At 40.0% G+C, this 25,979-nt stretch overlaps 1 protein-coding gene and 1 long non-coding RNA gene across 6 annotated transcripts in view; one reads left to right on the forward strand and one right to left on the reverse strand.

Moving 5' to 3' along the window:
- LOC108529731 (uncharacterized) overlaps positions 1–2,840 on the reverse strand; it is a 104,941-nt gene extending 102,101 nt beyond the window's left edge. For both annotated transcript variants that reach the window (XR_001885655.1, XR_001885656.1), the window contains exon 1: positions 2,776–2,840. This is a non-coding gene — a long non-coding RNA (uncharacterized LOC108529731). The remainder of the gene's footprint in view (positions 1–2,775) is intronic.
- Positions 878–25,674, forward strand: CCDC198 (coiled-coil domain containing 198). 4 transcript variants are annotated; one of them, XM_017872209.1, is made up of 6 exons: positions 878–1,266; positions 3,764–3,846; positions 11,743–11,829; positions 13,235–13,333; positions 14,138–14,297; positions 15,865–16,112. In XM_017872209.1, the coding sequence occupies exons 1-6, from the start codon at positions 1,044–1,046 to the stop codon at positions 15,879–15,881; spliced, it is 669 nt and encodes a 222-aa protein (XP_017727698.1). In that variant the 5' UTR covers positions 878–1,043; the 3' UTR covers positions 15,882–16,112. The 4 variants fall into 4 exon arrangements, with proteins under 4 accessions (XP_017727698.1, XP_017727696.1, XP_017727699.1 ...); XM_017872207.1 differs by lacking the exon at positions 15,865–16,112 and adding an exon at positions 23,400–25,674 and having other exon boundaries at positions 896–1,266; positions 13,232–13,333; XM_017872210.1 differs by lacking the exon at positions 15,865–16,112 and adding an exon at positions 23,400–25,096 and having other exon boundaries at positions 896–1,266; positions 3,764–3,893.
- The last annotated feature ends 305 nt before the right edge of the window (positions 25,675–25,979 follow it).

The following is a 25,979-nucleotide window of genomic DNA, read 5'->3' on the forward strand; positions in this document are numbered from 1 at the left end:
ATAGGCTGGGCACTGTGGCTCATGCATGTAATCCCAACACTTTGGGAGGCCAACACAGGTGGATCACTTGAGGTCAGGAGTTTGAGACCAGCTTGGCCAACATGGTGAAACCCCTTCTCTACTAAAAATACAAAAATTAGATGGGTGTGATGGTAGTAGGTGCCTGTAATCCCAGCTACTTGGGTGGCTGACTCAGGAGAATCACTTGAACTGGAGGGGCAGAGGTTGTGGGGAACCAAGATCATACCACTGCACTCCAGCTTGGGTGACAGAGTGAGACTCTGTCTCAAAAATAAAATAATTAATTTAATTTAATTTAAAAACATAGTAAATAGGCTATCTTTAAAACCTCAAGGTTTACTTAGACCATTTATTCAAGAAGTTTTTCCCCTCATCCCCAGGAAAAAAGTTTCTATTATCCTCCTGTCCTGCAATGTATTCATCCCCTTCAAAGGCAACTCAAGTCATCAACAGAAAAATCAAATGACGCTGTAGCCACTCTGCTGCTTTCTTTCCTACTTGGAGGATAAATTCTTCAATTAAATTAAAGATTAACAAAGCCTTGGTAATTAGCATGCATCCTCTTAATTGCAAAGATGGCTTAGCTATTCTCAGCTGTTAGTTTTTTTTACAAAGGTTCTTGCAATGAAAGCGTCAAGTTTAAGACTTCTCTAAACCTCTGCTCTACATCTCTCTCTCTGTTAATAACCTTCCTGGTGTTAGATATTCGTTTAATGATCAATAGTGGCTTCTATTCCTATCACTGAGTATTTCAGAAAGCAGCATAACCAAGTCAATGTTTAACTGGATTCTTTGGGTCTGAAATGGCAAAGTTGAAGGGAAGTCTCCATGGAAACCAGCCTCCCAGGAAGTGGCCAAAAGGGTTAGTGTGCAGTGAAACAGAGCTAGAAGGATGCCATGAAGGAAATGACTGCTTTCTAAAGCCAGGGTAAACTTCTGAAATGCCTTGATTAAAACAAGCTATATTAAAGACCCCAAAACCACTTCCCTCGCAGCTTTCCTCTGAATGTCTTTCACATGAAATGGGCCTGAGTCACTCTAAGACTCACCCGAGGGTGATCAAAGTAGCACCTTTGCAAAACAAAGAGGTAGAGACTCCCTCAGCTGGCCCTGTGGACTTCGCATTCAATCAGAATTTGGAAGAAACGACTTCACATTCACTGGCAAGACTGCAGGACCAGAATAAAGCCTTGGAAGGGCAGCTGCCACCTTTACAAGAAACCTGGTATGGAAGATACTCTGCAGGTAAACATAAAACCCAGCATGAGATGTGTGTATCTGGACCAAGGAGCATTATTAATAGATTTATCTGACTGTCTCCATGATATCAGAAAGTTTCTAAATTACTGAAATGTAGAGGAATTTAGGCTATCTTTGAAAACTCAAACAAATCTTTCAATGAGGATTGAATGTCAATTGAAAGTATTCTGGGTGCATTAGAATGAGAGTATAAACTGTACAAAGGGCTTTTGACCATTCCATATGAGAAGGATAAATCATTTTGTTTCAGCTCAGTTTGTAATGCTTTCAATATTTATACCTAGCTTTGCCAGACCATTAAAATTATATACATACTAATGTGATAAATGATAGCAATCGCGTTTCAGTTAGATTCTAAATTTAAATCATTCTCTCCAGTATAGTTTAATGCACCAGGCTTTGTGGTTTTGAAAGCAGCACTTTAAGAGTGAGTTAATTCTAACATGAATTTTGAAACCTCCCTAAACAGAATTGATTTATTACAGTACATTGGAGTGGATGAGTCACCCTTTTCCCAACCCCACGTTCTTCATGGTCATCTGCAGAACTAACAGAATTCTTTCCCATTATGATTGGAAGCTCTGAGCCTGAAGTGGCTATAAATTATCCTGGAATATTTTATAAGCCATGTAAAATGTTGTATCATGACCACAATGATAATTAAACAGACATCCTCACTTAGAAAAACATATGTTTATTATGTATATGTATATGTATATGTATATTGTTTTCCCTTTCCTTCACCTTCTGGATCAGTAACACAAATAAGTTTCCCTTACTGGATGCCTTGTTCAGAAAGCCTCACATTCTCTTTTGGTACCTAGCAAATCTTGCCTGGAATGATTTTTCATGTCTACTGTCTGCAGAATTGATAACCTTTGGTTGTTTCTATATGGCCTATTTTTATGTTCTCTATGGTCTTCAAGTTCTTATGCACATAGATGGGAATTTTCCCCTTAGGAATTTTTTTTATGATAGACGAATAGGTGACAAGACACGATTTAAAAATGGAGCGTGAGTGTGCACTAAGAGTATGCAACGCTCCTACTGAGGAATTCCCTTTTTATCCAAATCCCCATCGAGAGTTTTAAGATTTTGGTGACAGAGAGAGACTCTGTCTCAAAAAAAAAAAAAAAAAAAGATTTAGGTAACTGAATAAATGATGAAAGCTGATTCATGTGCTTTAGAGTCCCAACTGGAAAATATGCTTATGTCTGAAGTGACAAAATCACATTGAAAATAAATAACAAGGAGATCATGAGGATTCTCATGATGATCTCCCATATTCTCACCCCAGCTCCATCAAATACCAAATCGAATGACCTTGGGCAAGTTACTTCATCAATTTTTTTCACTTGTAATCAGAGGTAAAAATAAATGCCTGACACAGCCGATGCCATTTGAGGAGAATCTAATTAAATAATGGACTAATATCACTAAAATAAAAAAATAAGGATTAGTAAGGCTTCTGAAAAAATAGCTAAAAATACTTACATTTTTAAATCCAATACGTTTGTTGTTTCCATCCTGCTCAATATGCTGGCATCTTTTCAAAAGAAAATAAGGACATAGTTTGCATACCACTAAAAGTCAGAGAGAACAAAGTCCTTAAAGAGGTCGTTCACATGTCTTAAAGAGAAAGGTGCATAATTATCCATGGATTTTTCCATTTAAAATGCAAAGTGGGACTGTAAAATAGTCTATGAAACAATCTAGAAATCAGAATGTGTCCAGATTATTAAAAGGGAAGGACAAGAACTGCACTCATGCAGCGTTGGTCATGGTAGCACTCCCAAGAGCTCAGGATAATCAAGCTGGAAAATAAAATCCATAATGGATCTGTTGAGCCTCTCTGTTTCCTAATAGAGGCTTAACTCTATATCCCTGGCTTGTTTCATCAGGAAAGAATATTGATATGCTGTATTATAGTGGCAACCTGTGGAAATTTTTTTCACTAAAGGGGCTATTGAATTGTGTTCACACGTACTCCATTTCTTTCTCATCTCTGTATAATCATCTATCTATCTATCTATCTCTCTATCTATCAATCATCTATTTCATCTAAGAAGATTATTTTCATTTTTTAAAGTTATATATTTTTCTGATGTCTTATATTTCGGCGAGGAGATTTTATGGAATTAAAACAAGTCAATAAATTTCTATTTTCCAGGCCAAATTCTGTTTGAAAAATATTTGCAGTCAATATATTGGTAATTTTGTAACTCTTCCCCTAAATATGAACCTGAGTAGGAAGTTAGGAGAGCAGATATTAAATCCCAAGTCTAGACTAAAACAGTGTCATTTGCACTAATGTAGGTTCCCTGCTTTCTGTGTTTCATCTCCACACTCAACCCACAGGTTAGACATATATAACTGGAAAGGTACAAAATTGTGTTGACAAAGTCTAGTAACTAATGATTGCCTGATCTAATAGTAAATTATATTTAATGTTTTATTCTTGTTTCTTCTCCAATCCTTCAAGCATCCAGAGACGTGGATTTTGACATCCCACTGGAACACAGAGGAACAAGTATTATTAAAAGGCATCCACCCCAAAGACTTCAAGTAAGATGAATTTAAAAGGCTTCATAAGGAATTTCTTGGATATAATGGTAACATCCCTTTTTAAAATATAATCATCAAAGAGGGACATTGATAATGACCAAGCTATTAATGAGAAGGTTCTTAAAGAAAAATATCATCAGTCACAAATACTCTGTTACTTTAAGATTTTCCTTTAGCAATGATTTTGCTTTTAAGACCGGCCACCAAAAGAAGCAAGCTTAGTAGCAAGGACGTAGGTATGATGCAACTCAAGAGGCTTGAATCTAGCGCTAATTAGTTGGGTGACTATGGGAAAACAACTTGTAATAAATAATAACAGCTACTACTATTTAATTATACCTACTATACCCACTACAAGTCAGATACGATAATAGGCAATTCAATCTATGTCATTTATTTAATCTTCTTAGCCACCTATGAAAAGGAAGAATTATCTTTGTTTTATACATGCTAGTCAGAGAGTTCAGTAACTACCCCCAAAGACTCACAGAGGTCAGAGAGCAACCAGGTCTCCAAAATCTGTACTATCAGCATAAGTAATTTCTATAGTCCTTCTATCTTTAACCTTTTATTGTTCTAGATTTTTAAATTCAGGTCATTGGATTCCAAGGAAGCAAAGCAAGAGCTTTAAACGCATTCACCTTAATAAATATTTAATGGGTTCTCTGTAGATAGCTATACATTTTAAGAACTCTCAACCTAGAAAGGGAATGGGTAGTTTGGAGTGGTCCTTGAAAATGAGCATCATTGGAAGGAGGGTTTGGGGCTCTCTTGTGAGTAGGATCTCTCACTGACATTTGAAGCCAAATCCCACCTGCTACACAATTCACCCAGATGCCTGGACCAATCCCAGGGGTACTGGAGCTCATTTGTTGGGGATTATTTCTGTTTCAGTTGGTTTTTATTTACCTGTCTTCCACAGAAGCTCACAGCCATTATTTGAAGTGATTATATCATTTTGTCTCAAAAGAGTATTTTTTCCCAAAATATTAGAAACTACAAAATTATTCTTTAAAGAAAATAAAATGAAATATAATAAATTAATATCTAATTTACAAGTTTTTACAAATCCTCTAGGTAAACAGGACAGTTTTAAAATATGTTTTATTCCTAAATCAAATACTTCCTTTCAAAGGAGTGTGTTTAATACATGTTTCCGTGAAGCCTCTAAGCTGATTAGTTCAAATAGAAGATATTACTCTAACTAGTGAAAAATATTTGTCTAGTACTTTATAGCTCACAAGTACTTTTTATATCTATCAATCCTAAACAAAGGAGGTTAGGTTTTGATTTTCTCAATAGTCAAACAAGGTTAAAAAGAGAACATTGGTATTTCAAACACTGCACCACCACCTCCATACACACACACCCTAACCAACCATCTTAAAAACAAAGAATCAAGACAAATGAATTATTTCAGTACAAAGACTATGCCTTTTTTTCTTCAGCTTTTAAATTCAGGGATACAGGTGCAGGATGTGCACATTTGTTACATAAATAAATATGTGCCATGGTGGTTTGCTGCACAGATCATCCTATCACCTAGGTCTTAAGCTCAGCATCCATTAGCTGTTCTTCCTGATTCTCTCCCTCTCCACCAACCCTGACAGGCCCCAGTGTGTGGTGTTCCCCTCCCTGTGTCCATGTGTTCTCGTTGTTCAGCTCCCACTTATAGTGAGAACATGTAATGTTTGGTTTTCTGTTCCTGCGTTAGTTTTGCTGAGGATAATGGCTTCTGACTCCATCCATGTCCCTGCAAAGAACATGATCTCATTCCTTTTTATGGGTGCATAGAATTCCATGGTGTATATGTACTACATTTTCTTTATCCAGTTTATCATTGATGGGCATTTAGGTTGATTCCATGTCTTTGCTATTGTGAATAGTGCTGCAATTAACATATGCATCCATGTATCTTTATAATAGAATGATTTATATTCCTTTGGGTATATACCCTGTAATGGAATTGCTAGGTCAAATGGTATTTCTGCCTCTAGGTCTTTGAGGAATCACCACACTGTCTTCCACAATAGTTGAACTAATTTACACTTCCACCAATGGTGTAAAAGCGTTCCTTTTTCTTCACAACCTCTCCAGCATCTGTTGTTTTTTGGCTTTTTAATATAGCCATTCTGATTGGTGTGAGGCGGTATCTCATTGTGGTTTCGATTTGCATTTCTCTAATGATCAGTCACGCTGAGCTTTTTTTCGTATGTTTGTTGACTGCGTGTTTGTCTTCTTTTGAGATGTGTCTGTTCATGTCCTTTGCCCACTTTTTAATGGGGTTGTTTTTTTCTTGTAAATGTGTTTAAGTTCCTTGCAGACTCTGAATATTAGACCTTTGTCAGATGGATAGATTGCAAAAATTTTCTCCCATTCTGTAGGTTGCAAATACTATATCTTATTCAGTCTTATGTCTTCAGCCATTAATACTTAATATGAGATCCACAAAAGTTTGTGAGTAAAATGAATGAGTGAATGAATGACAATGAGACCCATCATCCCTGCTGGAGGTGGGATAAAGCACTCAAAGTGCACTCCCTGCTATTGCAGACCTGTAATCACTGTATTAGAAGTCTGTACCATCACTGTAACATGACTGTATTAGAAGTCTCACTGACTAGCAAAAATAACTAACATGATTAATTAGAAGGATATAGGAATGCTTTATTGAACCAAAGATCTGGGAGACACCTAAGCTTCAGGGAAGAATTATACCTTGGAACCTGAAATGCAGAGCTCTCTCAATCCCCAAGCTCTTCTCTGTGCATTTGCTATACTCTTTCTCACCAAAGATGAGTTTTCTCTGTTCTTCAGGTACACATGAAATATGGCCACCCTGAGCTTGTATCTTATAGTTCCAGTCCAATGGACAGATGGGCCTTCTTGACTCCAATTCCAGATTCCTAGGAGAAGGGACATTGGCTCAGCTTTGCTCATGATTTCAGCTCTGGTACAATGAGCTATGGCCAGAGGATATACTCATGCAGTAGATATGTGGGCAGAGGAGTCTCCCCTGTAGACTCTGGAGTCAGCTCCCAGAGAGGAGGGAAATCACTAGAAACTTGGCAGACACTCCCAAAGAGATCAGCTATAATTATCTTCACAAATGAAGCTCAGCACATTTTCAAGCACAAATGAGTTTTTGAGAGAATAATACATGCTGGGTCCTCATGACATGCTAATTAATAGCCTAATTTCTGCCAAACAAAATTCTAAAAGTATTTTTAATTATTAAACCAAATCTAATTGTATGCTAAATTATTTGAGTTATATTTTTGGTACCTTCTACTTCCTAAACAACTACTCCTCAAAAAAGAGCAAGTCATGAATTAGTATTATCCAACCTAGAGCTGAGAGGCTCTGAGAGCCTCTGCCAGGGAACTCTGAATCCAATGGGCCTTTTTATTGAAGAGTTGATTAGCACTGTCCCCTCTGGCCTGATCACCTTCTTATTCATCCATTTCAGGTCTAGCTTAAATTGGAGGTGTTTCCCCCCCAACATATAGTGTGTCCTCAGATGATCTCCTTGGATAACTACCTCATCTTCAAATATTTCTTCAAATCTCACTGTCCCTATAAGACCCACCCCAACCAATCAATTGTCATTGCAACCCCCATGTCAGCACTCTTGAGTCCCCTGGCCCTTCACTAGATTCCCAAATCTCCTAGCAGACACTTCAACTGATTATGCTGACCACTTGTTTTGTTTGAGAAGTCAAATAATCCAGAAGTCTTTAAACAAATGATACTTGTATTATAAAATGAAAATAAGGTGTCATTCTAACTGATTCTCTAGTAGTTCCTTCCATTGTGTTCTCTTTGAAGATGATGAAGTGAGGCATCTCACTTCCTGGGCAGGGAAAAGGAACATGCATATAAACCCAGAATTCTGAGGCAATTTCATCTGACTGGTTTATTTAGCTGAAGCCAATTTCGCCAACAATTTTTTCTGCAGTGCTTCTCAAATCAAGTGGTAAATGATTTAACGAAGAGATCCCAGTTGCAATGTTAGTTGCTGCCATCTAGTGGCTTTTGTGAAGGAATAGTGTGGTTCCTTACGCTCGTCTCAATGGCCAGGGAGAAACTCAACCTGGAGAGAGTTCTTGCAGATATCTACCACTGAACCCTTATTAGAATTGTGTGTTTAAATAGAAAGACTGAAAATAGAAGAAAGAGATCTGTGATAACTACATATTTATACTAGCAAAGCAAAAACTTGGTCTATGAATTTATGGATAGATGAGTTTAACAAAACTAAAATTCTTGGCTTCTTCAGACTCAATTTTCAAAATATTCCACAAAAAAAATCCTCCGCAGTCTATTTTGATCTCATTCCTTTATTCACTTAAGGCAATGTGGAAGTCAGTGGCCCCCAACCTAGAAAGAAATCATCAGAATCCCTGGGAGAGTTGTGAAAATATTTATTTCCAGGATATACCCCAGACCTGTTGAATCTCAATCTCTAGTGAATGGGCCAAGAATTTCTTCTTTTTTAATGCCAGAAAAGTCTGAGATAAGCCATTCTGGAGAACATATAGTGCAGAAAAGAGGTTTAGATTTGGAGCTGGACACACTTGTGCTTGAATCATGGAGATGCCACTTTCTAACTGTTCAACCTTAGACAAGTCAGCAACCTCTCTGAAATGGGGAATCATCATAATTATCCATGGAGTTCACATGCGTATTGAGTGAGATTACATATTTATAACCCTGGGTATGGCATGCAGTAATGGCTGCAAAGGCATATAGACCTAATAAGAAAGAACCAAATCCTGAACACTCTCCATGTCCAGAGGATGCCACAAACACTTGTTCTCCCCAGCTTCCAGAAATCCCCCTTGAGTCATTCCTGATTCTTCCTCCCATAGGTGCCTTGAGGGGCTCCTCTCCCTTGGCCTCCCCTCCCCTTCCTCTCCTTCCACTTTTCTTGCAGTGTTCTGACTTGATCAGCAGCTGCCTCTTGTGCCAGCAGGTCCCATTTGCTTTGCATCTTTATGTCCTGCAGAGTTAAGAGCCAGGGGAACAAACTTCTCTTACTAGGACTGATCTCCTCTCATTACATCTTTGCTAAGTTATGTAAAAAAGACCCACTTCCTCCTCTGAGGTGAGAATGGAACAGAGAATCACTTCCCACCACAAATGCAAATTATTACCTGGCACATATCTAACATAAAGATGAACTCTTTCCCCTTGTTGTCTCTTCTTTGTCTCCACATCCTTTGCCCTTCTTCTCTTCCTTACCAGGTCTACTTTGGGGTGCTCCAGCAGAAAGGACTGCTGGATGCTCTCCAGTCCAGGACCAGGGACCTAGAAGTGGTTGTACAGGGAAGTAGTGGTGGACACAGGTCATGCTCCCCATTACAAGTACTGAATATCCAGTATTTATCTTCCGTGGTTCCACTCTCTCTTTTGTTCCTGGTCACCTTGAAAGCCAAGTTGACTTCCAAATGTACCTCTTAATAATGCAACAAATCACACCAAAACTAAACCATTTTAAAGTAAATTAGCATGTGCCTTCAGCAGTGGACTAAGGTGGGAGTAGAGCTCACACTCTTTGCTGCAGCATGATGTCCTCATGGTTTTCCTCCTCCTTCTTGAGCCATCACTTCCCAGTCTCCTTGGCCAGCTTATTCCTGGCCACCAGCCTCACCACTGGAACTCCTGGAGTCTGCAGTCTTTATCTCTCCTCTTCTCACTCCTGACCTTTACCATGACCTCGGCTTCACTCATGCTCTACTCTGGGATTATTCCCCAAAATCTCCAGCACAGACCTCTCCTCCCAAGCTCCCGGTATAACTCAACAGCTACACTGGCCTGTCTCAAGGGTGTCTCAAACTTGATCTACTGCACACCAAATTTGTATTTTCCTTCTACCTCCCAGCCAAACTAGGTCTTCCTCTGGATTGCCCATCACAGGGTATAACACCCTCCATTCCTTGTGCTGTGGACTCTATTCCCATTTACTAACCATAATGAATCTCATTTGGTCAGCTTTAAACACTTGTAGAGATCATCAGTTTTCCTCTCTCAACCCCAGCCCATCATCTTTGTCCTGCTAGCTGATCTCTCCACATCCATAATTATTCCTTTCTAGTTTCCACACTGCAGCCAGAGTGACCTTTTTTTAAAAAGCAAAGGTAATCATGTCACTCCTTTGCTTAACACATGTCAGTGGCTTCTCATTGCTCTAAGGGACCAGTATCTTGATGGCCTGTCAGGCCTTACATGACCTGGCCCCTGCCTCACCTCCCCAGCTCATTCTAAGCTGCTGTTTCACTTACTCTAAACTGCAGCCAACCGACTTCGTTCCATTCCCTCAACAGATCATGATCACTCCCCACCTCAGGGCTATGGCACACCTTAGTCCCCTAAAAACTCCCAATCTTTCCATTTCTACTGAAAAGGTATTACCTTAAAGCACTTTCTTGAACTGCCTCCCTAGCCCTTTCCCTCCTGCCTTAGATTGCTAAGGCTGTAACACAGTACCACAAATTGGGTGGCTTAAATGATACAAACGTATTGTCTCCCAGTTCTGGAAGCTAGAAGACTGAGGTCAAGGTGTCCATAGGGTTGGTTCCGTCTGACGCCTGTGAGGAAGGTCTGCTCCGTGACTCTCTCCTAGCTTTCGGTAGTTTTCTGGCACTCTTCGGTGCTGTTCATTGGCTTGAAGAACCATCACCCCAATCTCTCCCTTCATCTTCACATCGTGTCCTGCCTGTGTGTGTCTGTGTCCAGATTTCCCCTTTTTTAATGAGGACATTATCATATTGAATTAGGGGCTTGCCCTACTCCAGTATGACTTCATCTTAACTAATTATATCTGCAATGACCCTATTTCCAAATAAATTCACATTCTGAGGTATGGAGGGCTAGGCTTCAACATATGAATTTTGTGGGGAAGCACAGTTCAACCCCTAACACACCCTAGTTTTCAGGTGGAGTCCTTCAGTTATGTAGCATCATAGTTCTGCCCTGCAGATTTTTTCTTCAAAGCACTGACCACAGTTTGTAATTATCACTTGAATAATCACACAAGCAAAAGTACATCTATTACGCATAGATTGTAAGCTCCATGAGGGGCCATGTCCATTTTTGCTGACCATTGCATCCCCATGTCTGGCATGTAGCAGTCATTAAGTACTCACTGAAGGAACAGATAAACTCTGTGGCCCTCCACTTTCCCCATTGCACATCAGTGTGAAGAGACCACCCTTCATCTCCCAAACCTGCTTGATCACTTCTCAGTGCTCAGCTTCTAAGGCAAGAAGGGCTGGAGGCAGACCGGCTGACATGAATTGCTGCCCAGTCTTAGTGACCCCCTGAAACTCCAACATGATCTCCCCTATCAAGCCAAGCCCCTGCTAGAAAAAGACATCTCTAAAATGTGTTAGCACACTGCAGTTTCATTTTAAATGTGTCTCATAGTCACCAGTGATTACTACTAAGGAGCTTCTCTAGAGATCTTAAAAACAGATTGCTTCCCTAAGGGCTGGAATAGTTCAGCTGGGTACCTAAGGAATGTGTGAAATAAAATAAATTCCTAGTGCCTCTTTTATCTCTAATATTCTAAGATCCTGGTGGTTTGATAACTTTGGACATGGTCCCTCAATGCAGACAGAAGAAGATTCTTAGTCTCCTAACTCTCTGACCAATACTTAGATCAATAAGGCACTGTCTACAGCGCACTAGAATAATAAAGAACCCAGATAGGTTGAAAAGCCTTTTGCACCAATATAACTGTAATGCTGTTGGAACCACCTTTCCTGTATGCTCTCAGAAATAAGTGCCGCTTTTGCAAAGTGTTAAGATAGTTTAATGTCTGGCTTTTGTGTTTCATCATCTCATGGCATGAGATGAAAGGAATGCTGACTACTCTAAACGTTGAACTTCTAGAAGCTTGAACCCGTTGACTTGCCACGAGTAATTACTTCAGGAAGACTCCTAAGCCAGCAAGAAGCCAGGACAATGCACAAAGCAAAGGTGAGCTGCAGCAGTAACCTGACAGGGAGGTGAACTAGGGGTGGGCGACACAGGATTGGGGCACTGGAGCACACTGGTCCTTTCATGCACTCTCTGCATGGAGGAGTTCAAAGACAAATCAAACTGTTAAGTCATTCAGAGTGAGAACTTTTCAAAGCTATTTATTCTCTTCTGTGCATGCCTCCAACTGGTAGTGGCTCTTACCTCTTGCATGAGCTCTGCGCCCTTTTCTGTTTTGTGTTGAAAACAGGGCAATGTAGACAAGAAAAGACTTTTACTTAGAAATTGGTGATTCTGAAGTTTTCAAATCTGTGAAAAATTCAGCATAAGTCCTCCCTTTCATTCCTCCCCTCAGTTTAAAACAGTCTCTTTGTTCTGTTTGCAGGAGAAATCTTATCTACAAGTTATTCCTGACTTATTTGCCACAACCTCACCAAAAATTAATCCTGAGAAATGTCTTCTGTGTATCTTTTCCCTGCTTTGCACTTGTAATGTTCTGTTGACTAGAACTCCCCTCACACAGAACTGAAAGCTGGGAGGCAGAAGCAGATTTTCAACACTTTCCACTCCTAATTTGTTTTGGAGCTAGCTAGGTGCTGCTGTGTGGCTGGCTGACTTGTTAAAGACGTCCAGGTGCTGTCAGAATCAAGCCCACGTTTGTGGTGCTGACAGCATCTGCGGAGATGGCCCCTCCCTGAGGTTCACATCAGCTGACAGTCACTATCCACACGGCAACACAAAAGGTATTGTCAAACACATCACCTTTCCTGGCAACAGCAAATGACAAATGAAGGTATATTCACCTCTGGCTGCCCTCAATAACTGTCTGCACTGTCCCACTGGAGTTTATGATGCACCAGCGGGGAGATGTTCAGAGTCACAAATAATCAACCTCAAATCCTCCCTAGACTGCAATATTCTCCAAGGCTTAGGCTGGCATATGGAAATGCACTCTATAGAAATAGGTTCCATTTCACCATTCAGCAGCTTCCCTCTCATTTCATAGCCAGTCAATTAGTCAATGGTAGAAGAGGCAGGGAGAAAAAGGAAGGTTTCTTCAAACCGAACACATTTCTGGGGAGGTAGTAATAAGCATCTATTTACAAGGGAAGTGATATCTTGTCAAAAATGAGATATGGAAAGATATTCCCATTTAAGGTTTACAAAACTCTACAGCAACCTAAAAAACTACATACATACACATCAAAGAGCCACTTCAATCATTGACAGTGACACAAAGGACTTGTCAGGGACATACAATAGTCCACTTTTGTCATCACAAGATATCTCTGCGGGTTATGACTGATTAAGATCTCACTCTGTTTCAAGAAGGATGTAAACTTGTGAATTGCAGAGTCAGTAACAAATTACCCCTTACTAACAAGTGTGTTGTCTTTCATAGCAGGTACTAGAAAAGAAAATGCAAACTCCAATGTATACTTCTGAGAACAGACAATATTTGCATAAGATGCAAATGCTGGAAATGATTCGTAAAAGACAAGAGGTAAATGTGAGAAGAGAAAAGAGTGTCATATTTACCAAATTTTCATCACATAATCACTGCCCTGCCACATGAATATATCAAGCATAGATACCCAGGCTTTACTTAGCATTTTAAATCTAGTCATTGAGGTTGAAAGTTCAACTACTAAAGCTGAGAAGAATCAGGAAGATTCCTTCTGCTGATAACCTTGTTGAGTCTTTTCTAAGTTTTCAGTCCTGTCAAGGATGTATCTGTGCCTCAAGTCTCCATTTTTAAAAATAGTTTGCTCCTATGACACTCTGGACATAGGAAAATGGGGTAAGATCATTTTTCTTGGTTTAGTGAAAGGAGGAGGGGGTGAGTTGTTCTTTATTCCGATACCTAGGCCTCTCTCTATAATTCTTGCCATAGAATTATCTAACAAGAAAGACTGCTTGTAAAAAAAAAAAAAACAAAAACCCTTTACCAGTAATGCCTGTAACTGTCATATTCCAAATTCCTCCCTCTAGGAAACAAGCCTTTAGTTACTGCTCTCTGCAACTCCAATTATATCAGCTAGCCTACAGAAACATGCTTTTGTAAGGGTCCTCATCCTAATTGAGCCATACCTTTTTGAGACTGGCCACACTCACCTTTTTCCTAACAAGCTTGTGAATAAAGAAAGTTCCCATACCTTCTAGTAGGAAAAAGAAAACCATATTCTGGTTAGAGGACTGCAGATGTCTACAGATAAGCACACAACTTGCAAAGTGGCTGATCTGTTGATCTCTTCTGGTGAAAGTAGCTTGGGAAGAACATTGATCATTTATGGCTGATGATTTTCAGGCCCAAATGGAGTTAAAGAAAAGTCTTCATGGAGAGGCAAGAATTAATAAGCAAAGTCCAAGGGACCATAAAGCCAAGAAAACCCTTCAAAGCACCCCAAAGAACGATGGCCATGACCTTCTAACCATATTGCCTGATGAAATCTTGAACAGAGGTCCCGGTGAGTCATGTACAATTTTTTAGTAAAATATTTCAAGTATTTTTAAAACTTCATCAAATAAACTACCAAGGAAGGGGCATGGTGAGAAGACAGCAAACAGCTTTGAGTTCTTGCTGAGAGTTTTACTTCCCAGAATATAGTGGGCATGTTGTCATGTAATTTTGGATGGCTGGGAGGAAAAGACAGAAACTTACGCTTGGTAATTAAATGTCTCTTTCTTTGTACGGGTTTAATATGCTTTGCATGCTTCATTGCAAGCCTTGCCTCATCCCTAGAAGGAGAAAAGGCAAAATAGCCTCATCTTGTGGTTAGAGAGAATGAAGCACATGAAGATACATTGCCTGCAGTCACATGGCAAATTTGCTTCAGCAGGGTTGATACCATATGCAGACACTTATCTCCCTGACTGCACCCTTTTCCATGCAGGTCAACCCTCTTTGGCACATTCAGAATTTCTAGAATGAATCACTGCCCACCCTGAGCTTGCTGTTCCTGCTGATCTACTGGCTCAGTGGACAAGGTCTCCAATGTCACTCTTCCCTATCTCCCTACAGCTGGTCGCTCACCAAGCCCTGCTGATGTCACCTAGCAGTAAAATCTGCCCTTTCTCTTCCATTCCTGGTAGTATTGCCTTAGGTATGACCCTGGTCCTGTTACACCAGGATTCCAGCTACAGCCTTCTGACTGGGCCCCTCCCATTAGGTCTTACTCTCCATCCATCAACGCTTCACTTCAGTGGTTCTCCATGTGGTCACCAGACCACCAGCATCAGCATCACCTGGGAACCTGTTAGGGCCCAGAGTGACTGAATAAAAAACTGCAGGCGTTATGCCCAGTACTCTGGGTTTAACCACCCCTCCAGGTGATTGTGATGCTCTTAAAGTTTAAGAAACACTTAACTTTAAGTGATTCCTAACTCTACTCAGTAATTGAAGTGTTACCATAGACCAGCATCATCAGTATCACCTGGGAGTTTATTAAGAAAGGCAAAATTGGAGGTCATACCCCAGACCTACTGAATGAGAACCTGCATTTTATCAAGATTGCCAGATGATTCTCATGCACACTGAAGTTCTAGAAGCACTTCACTAACATCAGAGTAATCCTACAAAATGCAAATCTGACCATGTCATTCTCCTGCTTAGAAAAACAAAAATCCTCCGTGATTCTCTGTCAGCCTAAAGACAACGTCTAAGCTCCTTAACATGGAGCTAAGTGTGGTGACTCATGCCTATAGTCCCAGCTACTCAGGAGGCTGAGGTGGGAGGACCACCTGAGGCCAGGATTTCAAAACCTAGCCTAGGCAACATAGCAAACTCCCTGTCTCAATAAAATAAACTCAACATGGGACTCTAAGCCTTTCAGGATCCAGTCATTGCCTACCTAGCCTTTCTAGCTTCACCTTCTGCCACTCTCGCACCCAGCTCCCACATTTCAGCTGGGCCGAATTGTTTATGCTCTCAGATCGCTCTATGCTTTCTAATGGACAGGCTTGTCCACAACTTCTACGCTACATTGCCCCACCAATTAGAGCACCATTAAGTTTTCCTTGTTTGTATTTCCCCAGGGCAAACCCACAGTTGAAATTTCCAATATTGTTCACACACACAGATTGCTGTGCTGTGAGCCAAATTCCCCACATCAGCAGGACTGACCCACCACGGAGAGAGCTGCAGAAAAGCTGGCTACGTCTCTAGAGGTCTTGAACTTCTAAGATGCAAAATCGCCTGCTGAAAGAGACACTGCTCCTACTCGGAGAAACAAGATGCTTAATCAATAAGTTAATTAAATAAGAAAAGGCTGAATAATTGAAAATCTACTTGAGGCACCTATTTAATCTATACTCCCAAGTCTCAGAATGAAATATCCTTTGTAGTCACACAAACAATTTTTACCATTTAAGCAATATCTTTTATTTTTTTTAAACAATATCTTTTAAAAAATATGCAAAACAACCAAGAAAAAAGCCTCAGCTAAAGTTAGACACTTAACAGTCATCACCTGAGAGCACGTCAAGAAAAACCAGCATCGGCGAAGTCCTTAGATGTCTCAGAGCTGGAGGGGACCGACGAGAAACCGGCACAGGAGAAAGGAGTTTTCCTCTGCTCTCCTGATGCTTTTCAAAGCTGCTTCATTTTGTTCAAGCTAAGGTTTGTTGAGTGCTTACTATAAGCCAGGTACTGTGGTTTGCCTTTAATATGCATTATCTCTTTTAATTCTCACACAACCTAGAAGGTAGGAGCTACCATTCGCGCCAGTGTGACAGAGCCAGGATTCAAGGTCAGGTCTTTTTGACCTGCACTCACACGGCCCCACCAGGACACCAAGGACTTGGAACTCTGTCAAGGACAGCTTTGGAAAAGTTTGCAAATGTAGGGGTTGTGACTCCTTGACCTTATTTTTCAAAGAAGGCCGCACTCTGCAACTTCTGAAAGGAAAGTTAAAGCAGCTGGCAGACTTTGGAGCTCATGTTCTCCTGGAAGTGACGGAGTGTAGAGAAGGGAGAATAGAAGGAGTAACTCAGGCAGGAACCAATTCAAGTGCCAGTCAGGGAGGCGTAGCTGCATCAGTAGTGCACAAAACCAGTAGTGCACAAAAACTGAGTAGTGCTCAGTTAAGAGCAAAACCACCTGAGGAGCTTCTCAAGAACACCCAGCCCTAGGGCCGATCATGGTGGCTCATGTCTATAATCCCAGCACTTTGGGAGGCCAAGGCGGGCAGGTCACCCGAGGTCAGGGGTTCAAGACCAGCTTGCCAACATGGTGAAACCCCATCTCTACTAAAAATACAAAAATTAGTCGGGCACAGTGGCGGGCACCTGTAATACCAGCTACTTGGGAGGCTGAGGCAAAAGAATCGCTTGAACCTGGGAAGCAGAGGTTGCAGTGAGCCAAGATCATGCCACTGCACTCCAACCTGAGCAACAGAGCAAGACTCCATCTCAAAACAAACAAAAGAAACACCCAGTCCTGTCTCCCAGGTTCAGCCTACTGAATCTGAATCTCTAGGTTGAAGGTGAAAGAATTTTACATTTTAAAAGTTCCTCAAGTGATGTTGAACATTAGCCAAACTTAGATGGACCAGATAACCCTTGAGAACTCTTTCAACACTTTAACCTTATGAGAATCTTTTTCTTTGTAACAACGCATGTGTGTGTGAGATACACATGACAAAATAAGCCTAGAAAATGTAGATTTTGCTAGCATGAAATAGAAAGGGAATTCAAACTCTTCCTATTATAATGATATCATAATTAACTAGACTCTTAGAATGACATGTCTGCATCAACTCACTTGCCTATTGCTGAAGTTGTTGGAAAGAGAAGTAAGGCAAATATCACTGGAAATGTGTTTGATGATGGAGAGATTACAATGCCTACAAAGGGTGTCATTCTGTTCTGTGCTTCAGTGTTCACTGTGCAGCCCTGTACATGTAAAAGTGTAGGATACTGGGATAATAATGGATACAGCTAGTATTTATAAAGTGCTTCTAAGAATTTTAAATGCATCATTTAATCCTCATATTAACTCTACAAGGTGAAAATTATTACCACCTCTCTTCTACAGATGAAGAGACTGGGTCTGGAGAGGTCCAGTCACATGTGCAAGGTCACAGCCAGCCAGTGAGAGGTGAAGCTGCTCGGGGATGCACTTACAGGGCACCTGACTCCCGAGCCAACAGGCTTCACCTCTGCACTCAGCATTTGTCCTAGCGATGATTCCTTTTCACTTATTCCCAGAGAGCGTCTTTGATTTCTTTCCGCGCCTTCTAAAAGTACTTCACTTTTTCCTACAAATGGAGTGTAGCTAAGATCTTACACTTACATAAGCATTCCACTGTCAGGGTCTGGTCATTAAGGTTCCTCTGTAGCTGTCTCTTCTTACTTAATGACATACTCGACCTTTCTTGTTCCCCTGTTGAAAGGTGAAATGAGGGTTGTGGCTCTCTTGTGAGATAAAAGTCAGCCACTGCTTTCTACTGCATCTTTAAAATGAAATCTCCCATGCTTTACATATATTTTACATACATTCATATAATAAATTACATATATAATCATATGACACAAATTATATATAACATACACATAGTGAATGTCACTCTTTTTGGTGTACAAGTCTATGAGATTTAATGTGTTTCTGTGGCTCCTACCCTTTGCTGAAGCTGTGATATGAATGAACATAGAGGGTGGGAAGAGCACTGGAACTGACCGCAAAGCCCTTCACTGAGTCCCAGTAGTGCATCTACTAAATGGAAGCTCCATGAAGGCAGGGACTTTTTCTTGTTCCTAGAATAGTACCTGATACATGATAGCCTCTCAATAAATATTAACTGTATATTTTTTTATATAATTTCATTCTAGAGAGAGAAAGAATATAGCTAAATTCTAGTTATTTAACCTCCAGGAACCTCAGTTTCCACATCTGTAAAATGGGAATAAAGTATTGTATACCACGTAAAGTTTATGTAAAAAATAACATGTATAAAAGCACACATCAAATGTGAAGTGTGGCCAGGCACTTTACAGGCCATAGCTCATGCCTGTAATCCCAGCATTTTGGGAGGCTGAGGAGGGTGGATCACTTGAGGTCAGGAGTTTGAGACCAGCCTGGTCAACATGGCAAAACCCTGTCTCTACTAAAAATACAAAAAATTAGCCAGGAGTGGTGGCACATGCCTGTAATCCCAACTACAGGGGAGGCTGAGGCACGAGAATTACTTGAACCTGAGAGATGGAGGTTGCAGTGAGCCGAGATCACACCACTGCACTCCAACCTGGTCAACAGAGAGAGACTGTCTCAAAAAAGAAAAAAAAAAAAAAAAAGAAGAAGAAGAAGTACCATACAAATGTATGGGAATATAGACAAAACTGAAGAAGAATATAATCGATGTCTTTTTCTTTTTTTTAAGATGGAGTTTCTCTCTTGTTGCCCAGGCTGGAGTGTAATGGTGTGATCTTGACTCACCACAACCCCTGCCTCCCAGGTTCAAATGATTCTCCGGCCTCAGCCTCCCAAGTAGCTGGGATTACAGGCACCCGCCACCACGCCCGGCTAACTTTTGTATTTTTAGTAGAGACAGGGTTTCACCGTGTTGGCCAAGCTGGTCTCGAAACCCTGACCTCGTGATCCGCCGGCCTCAGCCTCCCATAGTGCTGGGATTGGGATTACAGGCATGAGCAACCGCACCCGGTCAGAATTGATGTCTTATAGTGAAAACAGTCATATGCTTCAGTGATGTGTCACTTTGAATCCGTTATTTGAATGCCAGCTTCAAAATTCTGGTCTTATCTGGCCACCTGCACTCTTTCTATAAAGAATCTTATTTTGTTTTATTTTTCAATATAGCTCTGTATGTGAAATTCTGGGTTTGATATAGTAGTGATACAGTTTTCTGAAACACATATTATAAAATACACAACCATCAAACAGGTTTCATGCTTTATGTGATTCTTCTACTACCTAAATCACTTCCTATTTTTCCCACTGACAGCTGTTGCTTTCCCCTCTCCCTAAATTAATTTTGGAGTAGGATACACTTTCCTTTACTCTGCTCACCCGAAACCCATTTGGGTTTTTAAAGACTGTGTTTTTATTTTTTAAAGTCTATAAACCACAGAGAATCAAACAAGGATTTATAAAAATGTAACAAGTAATAAGAAATCTAGCTCAGAAGTGCTCAAATTTTAATGCTATATACACAAAACCATATATGTAATACTTTATGAGTGACAAAGGATTGATTTTCAAGGATGAAACTGAATATTTGAATTTTGTCACATACACTAACATTAGACCTGAATTTTCATAACATCAAGGGTGTTGTGGGACTTAGGCTATCATTAATATTTCATTAGATCCCAACACAAACAAACATTCCCCTTCTGTTTCAGATCTCCTGCCGATAGCTGGATGTTCTAGAAAATTCCTGTTCCCAGTCTGAGTGGTGCCTCTGGTAGTTCTTGACTACTTTGCAGAACAGAGATGACTGACACTCCTGAGCCCCAATGAATGGGGCCTTTTTTAGGTCCTAGTTACCAATACTTCCCATCTCCCAAAATTCTCTGATTGCTCATTTGTTTTTTCGTTTATTCATCTATCTGTTCACCAAATATTTATTTAGCACATACCAAGTGCCAGGCATTGTGTGGTCATTTCATTGTATGGTGATGAGCCAGGCAGATATGGTTCCTGGTTTGTGGATCTTGCATAGAGATGTTTAACAAAGAGTTGTTTAACAAGAGTATACTGGGTAGACCTGGTATCTGCGGAGTCAGGGAAAGTTTCCATGAGGAAGGGACATTTAAACCGAGATAAGAAGTAGCTGGATGAAGCAGGGAGGAGGGCATGTGAGTGTGAGGACCATGGGTACTGGAATGTTCAAAATGGTAATCAACCCCAGCATGTGCAAAAGTCCTGCAGTGGGAAGGAACACGATGGACTCCAGGCGAATGAGAGATTCAGAGAGTAACTGGAGATGGCTCTGGAGATATGGGCAGGGCCAAATCACACAGGGTCTTGTAAGCCATGTTAGATAAGAATTTTAAACTCTATCTTAAGGTCACTGGGAAGCCACTGATAGGGCAGGAGAGTGGCATAAGCAGGTTCATATTTTTAAATATCACTCTGTCTACACTGTAGAGAATGGGTGGGAGGGGAAAGTAAAAGGATGAAGTAAGACCAATTATAAGGACACAGCAAAAGCGCAAGTGAGAGATGATGTTGAGACCAGGAGAGTAGGGTCTCGATGAGGACGGACAGAAGCAGCCAGATATGAGATCTTTAGGAGACAAAATAATCAGAATTATCAGGTGATAGGTTAGATGTGAGTGCATGGAGAGGGTAAGGAGACCAGGTAGATTCCTGGGTTTCTCTTGAAGAATTAGGCAGACAATGGGGTAAAGGTAGTACCGTTTGCTGAATTAGGGTAGCCAGGAGCAGAAGCAGGTTTGTGAGAGAAAGAGAAGGTAGGGCTGCATTATTGCCAAGCAGATATCAAAGTGGAGGTGTCCAGTTCTACAAAAACGTCCTTTGTAGCTTAGGAGAGAGACCAGGGCTGCAGACATTAATTAACATGGTTATCTGCCAGTGCTATCTAAATAGGCAACAACAATCATTATACTAGTATTCAAGGGGAAAAACTGGTAGCCTCTCACTGAGGCCCAACAAATCACAAGGCACGAATTCTCACATTAAAACGCTTGTTTCCAACTCACCACGCTGTATACATTAAATATGTATAGCTTTTGTATGTCAATCATAGTTCAATAAAGTAGTTTTTAAAAATATGGTGCACAGGTAAAAAGAAATATTTGATTTTCTTATATAATAGTACACAACTTCAGATATCAAGGGCTTACATAAACTGCCAAAAGATTTAATAAACAATTATCATTAAGATAACATTCAAAAGTTATGGTCGTTTCAACCAGTCTAGTGGGAAACTCTGGACTTTGACCTAAGATTTTTGTTTTAGCTCCAAAGTGGTTGGGAAGATTTTGTTTGCTTAAAAGCCAGCTTCCCTTGAACAAAGCTCCTGTTGCTTTCTGGAGTGCATTATAAAGAATGCTGGGAACTGCTTGAATAAAAAGCTAAGGTAAATACATATGCACATAAATAAAATCCCAAACTAAAAACAAATGGACTCTTTTAATAAAAAATATAAAATAAAATAGAACGCCAGATTCATTGAACTTCCCAGTACTATGGGTCTGGAGTACAGTTTAGACAATCTGTTTCTAAAAGGCTGCAACAGGTGATTCTGCTATGTCAGAAGTATATATTACGTGTCTAGCACATAGTAGATGTTCAATATAAACCACTAGACAATGTCACCTGTGCAATATTCTTGCCCAAAATGTTTAACCTCAATTTAATTGCAAGGAAATAATAAGGGAAGCTAAAATTTAGGATCATTCTGTAAAATAATTGACCTGGATTCTTCAAAATGTCATCATTACATTGGGAAAAGTGAAACAGACAATGAAGATGGAAGAGGAGACAAAAGAGGAGAAAGAGGAGGAATGGTGATGAGGTGTAGAGACTGTGGGAGAGAGAAAGAGAAGAAAAGCATAGAAGAGTATTCTTGAATTAAAGGATACTGAGACAAGAAAATAAAATGCAATGTATGATCTTAGATTGGATCCTGGACCTAAAAATTAAAACTCAAACAGGAAATAAAAAGTAGCTATAACGGGCATTATTGTGACAACCATGAATATTTGAACATAGATCATATATTAGAAAATAGTATTATATCAATGTTAAATTTCTAAAGTGTAATAATTGTTTTGTTACGTAGAGACAACGCCCTTGGTCTTAAGAGATTTGTAGTGATATATTTAGGGGGGAGGTGACTCTGCAACTAATTTTCAAATGGTTCAGCTGAAAAGCATGTATAGATAGATAGATGATAGATAGATGATTGATAGAGAGATAGCTGGATAGATAGATGCATATATATGATGTAAGCAATATTGTGGCAAAATGTTGATGGATGTGGTATATAGGTGTGTGTTGCATTTTTGTGACTTTTGGAAGATTTAAATCAGTTTAAAAATAACATCTAGGCCGGGCGTGGTGGCTCACGCCTGTAATCCCAGCACTTTGGGAGGCCAAGGCAGGTGGATCACAAGGTCAGAAGATCGAGACCATCCTGGCTAACATGGTGAAACCCTGTCTCTACTAAAAAATACAAAAAAGTAGCCGGGCATGGTGGCAGGTGACTCTAATCCCAGCTACTCGGGAGGCTGAGGTAGGAGAATGGCATGAACCTGGGAAGCGGAGCTTGCAGTGAGCCGAGATGGCGCCACTGCACTCCAGCCTGGGCGACGGAGCAAGACTCCGCCTCAAAAAAATAAATAAATAGACTAAAAAATAACAACTAAAAAAAAGTTTAATCCTTACAGAGACACCAGTTGAAATTTTTATATACATAATGTATATATTTATATATACCTCAAGTTACATATATATAATTTTTCAAACTATGTATATGTAGTTTGAAAATCACCAAGCAGATTGTTTATTAAGCTAGGCACTTAATAAACAAATAAATCATTGCTAAAGGAAAAAATTAAATTAAAGAAACTTAATTTTTTTGTAGGTAATTCACAGAATACAGAATTTTTGAAACATCAAGCAGTGAATAACTACTGTCCCTGGAAAACTGGCACAATGGAAACATGGCTTCATGAACAAGAGGCCCAGAGACAGCTTCTCTGGGACAGTTCCAGCTCTGACTCAGATGAGTTGGGGAAAGATGAGAAGAAGCCACGAGCACTGGTGAGGACCAGGACAGAGAGAATCCCACTTTTTGATGAGTTTTTTGATCGAGAATAAGAATACTATTCACTAACCTAGATACTGAGTGCACTGAAAGCTTGTTTAATCTTTCAAACTGATATATGAAGTATTTTGAAGAAAACAAATCACTTTGGTAAAAAGAAATGATATATTTAGAGTCTTATGATTAACGAGTCTGTCATATGTGCTGTTAACTATTGCTGCATAACTAAATGCCTCAAAACACAGGGGCTAGCCAACAGCCATTTTATTGTCTCACTTTCCTGTGGGTTGTTGAGTTCAGCTAGGTGGTTCTTCTGCTGTTCCCTTTTGAAATCTTTCATGTCATTGAAATTGGACTACATTTGGACTACTAGGACTGGAGTCATCTGGAGGCCCCATTAGGGCACTGAGACAGGGGGAGCTTGCCCCCTATCCATATAGTCTCAGAGCATCTTCACATGATCTCTTCAGCAGGACACTGAAGAGATTTCTCTCATATGAGCCCAGGGCTCCCAAAAGCAATTGTCCCAAGAGGAGGAAACAGAAGTTGCCAGTCTTCTTAAAAGCTAGTCATAGAACTGGCTTTGCATCACTTCCACTATGTTCTGTTGGTTAAAGTCATAAGCCAGCTTGGAGTTAATGCAGAAGAGGATTACATGAGGGCATGAATGCCAAAGTGTGGTCCTTTGGGGTTCATCTTTGAGACTTTCCACCTCACTATGTTTTTAAAAAGAAAATTAGATTATATAAAACAAATAGATGGGCTGGGTGTGGTGGCTCACAGCTGTAATCCCAGCACTTTGGGAGGCTGAGGTGGGCAGATCACTTGAGGTTAGGAGTTCAAGACCAGTCTAGCCAACATGGTGAGACCCCGTCTCTACTAAAAATACAAAACTTAGCCAGGCATGGTGGCGTTCGTTCATCTATAATCCCAGCTACTTGGTGGGGAGGCGGAGGCAAGAGAATTGCTTGAACCCTGGAGACGGAGGTTGCAGTGAGCCGAGACCACTCCACTGCACTCCAGCCTGGGCGACAGAATGAGACTCTGTCTCAAAAGTAAAAAATAAAAAACCAAAACAAATAGACGAAAAGTAGACTGGAGACAAATAAAAGTGAATTTCTAAAGGAAAGTCACAGTAATGCTACATTAAACACTAAGCTCACTTAGGTCACTTTCTAAGCTAACCATAACAGAGAGCCTACAGGATACAGGTGAAATAATATCAAGTGTAGAAGATCACGGTGAGTTAAAGTTCAAAATTAAGACTTCTTAGATTATGATGCAGATTTTAGAGCTCCTTAAAAAATAAAAGGAATCTTATAAATGTTCAATTCAAAAGTTATTCCACTTAGAAAACTAGCTTTTGGGACAATTTTAAGAACTTTTGTGTACAATGCAGCTCCATGTTTAGCAAAATCTAAAAATAATTTTAAGCAATCCAGAATCTTTCAAGAATTAGTAAAGCTTTAAAACAAAGCAAAACAAAAAGACCCTTTTATGCCTTATACGAGAAGCTTCCAAAAAGGGAAAAAAATAAAGGAAAACACCACTTCAATTTGACATTCAATGCATTCACATCAGGAACTAAGAAGATAACAAGCCCGAAATGTCAGGCGATAAAAATTCATGTTTCTTCCAAGGACAGAAGGCTATTAGATTGTCCCTAGCCATATCTACTCCCAGTTCTTTGTGAGAACTCTTCTTACTTTTTCTGTGGTAGGTAAGAGGCATATTTCCACCAAAAGAATACATATATTGTTTGACTAGCCAGCCTTCTAGAAAAAATGAGATCCTGGAGAGGATAAACAAATCCAACCTATTCATGGTGTCCTCACTTATTGTGGTCAATCTGAAAGGCTTAAAACACAAAAAGTGGGATGGACAACTTTGAACACTAAAAATAGTGGAGCCAAAGGTACGTCTTCACCATTCTCCTCTGTGACTTGAAATTCAATTTCATGAAACCCGCTTCCATAAGCTTAATGAACTGTGAGCTACATGAGGGCACAAACCATGTCTTCTTCCTATGGTATTCCTGCTTCCTAGCATGACAACTGGCAAAGAGTTTATCATTAAAGGTGTTTGGAATTAATGAATGTGTTGAGTTGACTAGTCAATTGGAGAAACGCTTGTTTCTCTCCAGCTACGCACTTGCTCACCCTCATTTCCATCATTTCCCAGGAGTCTTGGATAGACAAGGTTGATTATACAGTAAAGAAAATGGCTTTTTTTTCCCAAAAGCTGTTGGCATTTATACATCTAAATGAATGGCCAAAATCAAACATTGCCTTGGGATACAGGAACGATGTGTATATGCCAATAAGGATGCCATAGCTCAAAATACTTTTTGAAACTATCAGAGTGTGTTAGCTTCAAAAGAAAATCCATCCCAATGCC

This window comes from Rhinopithecus bieti, unplaced genomic scaffold, assembly GCF_001698545.2.
Source record: "Rhinopithecus bieti isolate Rb0 unplaced genomic scaffold, ASM169854v2 scaffold_6717, whole genome shotgun sequence".
Taxonomy (NCBI): domain Eukaryota; kingdom Metazoa; phylum Chordata; class Mammalia; order Primates; family Cercopithecidae; genus Rhinopithecus; species Rhinopithecus bieti.